Raw genomic sequence first — 3,876 nt, 5'->3', positions numbered from 1 at the left:
AGGGGAGGCGGGGGGGGGGGGAAGCGGCCCCTCCCCGCCCACGCCTGGTGCCCCATGTTGCAGCTGCTTGCAGCCCACGCGAGGCTGCCTGTGCCCACTCTGGACAGCCCCATACAGGCTGTGAGTGCCTGCAGTGCGGGGCACTGGCTGTGGGGCAGGGGAGGGGCTGCTTCCCCCCTGCGCTCAGCTTTTCCCTGGGCTCCTTCCCTGCATGGAGAAAAGTGGCCCCTCGCCCATCCCATGGCTGGCGCTCCATGCTGCAGGCATTCGCAGCCCGTGCAGGCCTGTCTGGAGCAGGCACAGGCAGCTCCAGGCAGGCTGCAAGCGGCTGCAGTGCAGGGTGCCGGGCATGGGGCAGGGAGGGGCTGCCTTCCCCACTCCACTGCACTCAGCATCACCTTGTAACCCGGCCCCACTGCCAGGCTGGCAGTGGGGGTGGGTCACAAGCTGATGCTAAGCATGGGGAAAAGCAGCCCCTCGCCCACCCCATGGCCAGTGCCCTGCACTGCAGCCACTTGCAGCCTGCCTGGGGCTGCCTGTGCCTGCTCCAGATAGATCCGTGTGGGCTGCGAGTGCCTGCAGTGTGGGGCGTCGGCCATGGGGTGGGCAAGGGGCCACTTTTCCCCATACTCAGCACCAGCTTCTTCCCTTCCGGCAAGCAGCGGGTCAGGGCTGTGTGCTGCCCCCCACCTGTACCGCAGGGCTGAGGGGCACTGGGTGTGAGCGCGTGGGGAGCCAGTGGGAGCCCAGGGCTCACACCAGTGTCCCAGGGCCAGCATCAGCGGGGCCCAGAGCAGGGTGGCGGGAGCGCAGCGTCCCAGCTGGCAGGGGCTCTATGGAGCCAAGCCAGCTCCCACCTCCCTGCTGGTGCAGCCCAGCCCAGCTCCACAGACCCCTGCCAGCCTGCGCCCCACTCTGGGCCCCACTGGTGCTGGCCCTGGGACATTGGTCCCAAGACACTGAGACATTGGTCCCAAGACACTGAGACATTGGTCCCAATATGGTGACCAGGGGGCGGGGCACCTGTCAAGGGGCAGGGCCACCTATGTGGCCAAAACTAGGTAAGCAGCCCTTCTCTGAAAATAATTGTCCACCCCTGTACTAGACCTTACTTGTGCTGAAACATAGGTGCCTCTCCTCCCATTCCCCTCACTGCTGTGCAGGAACAAAGCCTCTATTCTGCTTGGTTCTGACCACCAATAGTTCCTCCAGGTCTGCTTGGATCTTGGGAGATGAATTTGATTTGGAAAGTGAACCTCCTGATTCTTCCAGATAGATGCGGTGGAAAAACCCACTCCCAAATAAAAGAATTCGGAGAGATTTTCCTTTCTGCAGGGGAAGCAAAGGGAGATATTCTGGGCCTATCATGAGTTGAAATCACAATCCTCTCTCCTCCCTGACTCTTCTACTAAAGCTCATCTTTATCTTAATGAAAGAATGCATGTAAAATCGATCCCTCCTGAAATACCTTTCTGGTCATTCTGTCAGAAAACGGGGTTTGTTTCTCCATGAAGTAAACTACAGTATTTCAGGCCCAAGCCTCAAAGATGCCCCAGAATCAAAGCGGGTCATGCTATTTGTGTGGACTGGCTCTAAATTCCTAGGGCAGGGGTGGGCAAAATATGGTCTGCAGGCCATATCCAGCTTACCAGTTTGAACCTATCTGGCTTGCTGGACGCTGCCAAAAGCCTGAGGTGGGAGGGCTGTGCCCTGCACTGCTGCAGCCCAGCCCAGGCCAGGCCAGGCCAGGCCAGGCAGCATGCAGACTTCTGAAGGTGAGGCATACTTTGTGTGGTTCAGTTATAAATATAACTTTAGTATTCTAGGGTCTAAAATTACTTAAAAATATGTCTTGTTTTTACCAAAATGAGTTATAGAGAATTTCACACTGGATGTTTATTGGTACCTCAGTCCTCTAAAAGCTGGAATTTCACTTGCACGACACAGTTCATCCCAGCTCTTATCTGGTAGCCATGATGGATCTGGGTTCTTGTATTTGTTCTTGAGACCCACTCCTCCAGTTAATAAGAACATAAATTCTTGAAGTTCTATTTCTTTCTTAGCCCTGCATTCACAAGTAATGCCAGATAATGCTCAGTTATGTGAAAAAAATGGATATTCCATAACATAAAAGTTGTTTTAAAAGAATTATGCTCCATTATTATCTAATAATATTTATATTACAATAGCACCTGAGATCCCTGGATCAAGATCAATTTAAGAGTGGAAGATCAAACATACAATCACATGTACAAGTTCCCTTTTATGCTTAAATCAGTGGTGCCCAACCTTTTGGCCCCATGGACCAGATGAGTGACCTGGAATTGGTCTGTGGGCCTGATTGAGCCTTGCAAGCCAGGATCAGGCCCTTAGGCCCAACACCAACCCTCGCGGTCCTATGCACATGGATTGGGTCCCAGGGGCCTTGTATCACCCCTTCCCAATCTTCCACACTGGTAGTAGATTCTGGGGCCTGGTGCCACCCCTACCTAGCCCTGCACACTGGGATCAGGTGCCCATCCAATATGCAGGGCCTAGGGCTCCCCACAGATCTGGAAATCCGGCAGCAGGGGAGTGGTCCCAACACTCCCCCACCGCCAATTTCTGGACCTGGGGGAGCCCTGAGTGCCGGATGACATGTGGGTCAGGGGTTGAGCACCCCTACTTTAAATGATTGAGAAATAAAAAATAAATAAATAAATAAAATAAAATCAACTCTGCCCATCAATAATAGACTGGTTTCTTCTGGGTTTTATGGCAAAAGCAGGTCTTCTAGAAGACACTTGAAGAGGAGAAGATAGTAGCTTTATAAATCAGTTCAAGAAGGGTGTTGAGTCTGTAAGGTGACAACGTGGAAGGAGGTATGGACACATTTGTTTGAGAAGTTGGCAAACGCTGTATATTAAAATGGTTTACAGTTAAGCAACATAAATAACTTCCCAATTTTTTTTTTAGAAACATATACATAAAAATGTTACTGTAATGCTTCCAATAGAGCAGGGGTTTTCAACCTTTTTTAACAACTGTACCCTTTCTGTCTCAAAGTTTCAGCTCACATACCCCTTTATATTTTTTTCATTTTTAACGTTACTGGCAGGAGCACACAGAGCCCCCTCAGAATGGGGCAGCCACATGGGCTTTCATGGCTCAAGGGGAACCAGCTGCAGCCACTGCTTGCTGGGCTGGGGTAATAACACTACATCACCCCTGGTTGCCCCCAGGCAGGGCTGGCTGCACACGTCAGACAGGGCTGAATGGTGCCCTGTGTCATGTCTGACAGGGGCCGTGTGACTGCCAACCTGCCTGCCACAGCGGATCCCAGGAGTCCACCCATCACACTGCTCCCAGAAGCAGGGCTGGGGGGGGCGAGGGCAGCAGCGCCCCTCTACAAGCTGCACAGGCACCACTCAGCAGGATGCGGGTGGGCTCACATGTGACTGTGGCAGCAGCAGCCTAACAAGCAGTCTCAAGCCTTCACAGGGTCCCAACCAGAAGGCCTTAGGTGGAGTCCTATGGCCTCTGGCAGAGGCATTGTGAGCCCAGGTGTGAAGGACGGGCAGGGCTCAGTGGCAAAGGAAGAAATCGCTCAAGTGCAGGAGGAAGAAAGTCAGTGAGCGCCTCAGCCCCTGCGGGACAGTGCGGCTCCTCCCTGCTCCAAGCTGTGCTCCTCACCCATGGTGCAGCTCAGCCGGGCTGTGAGCACAGCTGCTGCTGGCCACCAATGCTGTGCTCCAGCTGGAGCTTCTCCAGGGCACCCCAAAGGGCCGCTGTGGCTGAGCTGGAGCCCTGCTAAGGAACTGAGCCTTTGCCGCTGCCTGCCCACTCCCTGGGACCAATGCCATGGGGCCTGCCCGGGCTGGCAGACAGCTGCACTGG

The 3,876-nt window shown here is 54.2% G+C and overlaps 1 protein-coding gene across 1 annotated transcript in view; it reads right to left on the bottom strand.

Annotated features, from left to right (window-relative positions):
* The window catches only part of DNAH12 (dynein axonemal heavy chain 12), a 208,952-nt gene that overhangs the window by 35,741 nt on the left and 169,335 nt on the right, over positions 1 to 3,876 (bottom strand). The window contains exon 63 of the mRNA XM_019504991.1: positions 1,907 to 2,065. Coding sequence (XP_019360536.1) covers positions 1,907 to 2,065 — 159 coding nt within the window. The remainder of the gene's footprint in view (positions 1 to 1,906; positions 2,066 to 3,876) is intronic.

The sequence above is a fragment of the Gavialis gangeticus genome, unplaced genomic scaffold (assembly GCF_001723915.1).
Source record: "Gavialis gangeticus isolate Ggan-Ray unplaced genomic scaffold, GavGan_comp1, whole genome shotgun sequence".
NCBI lineage: Eukaryota > Metazoa > Chordata > Crocodylia > Gavialidae > Gavialis > Gavialis gangeticus.
This window is presented reverse-complemented; position numbering and strand designations above follow the sequence as displayed.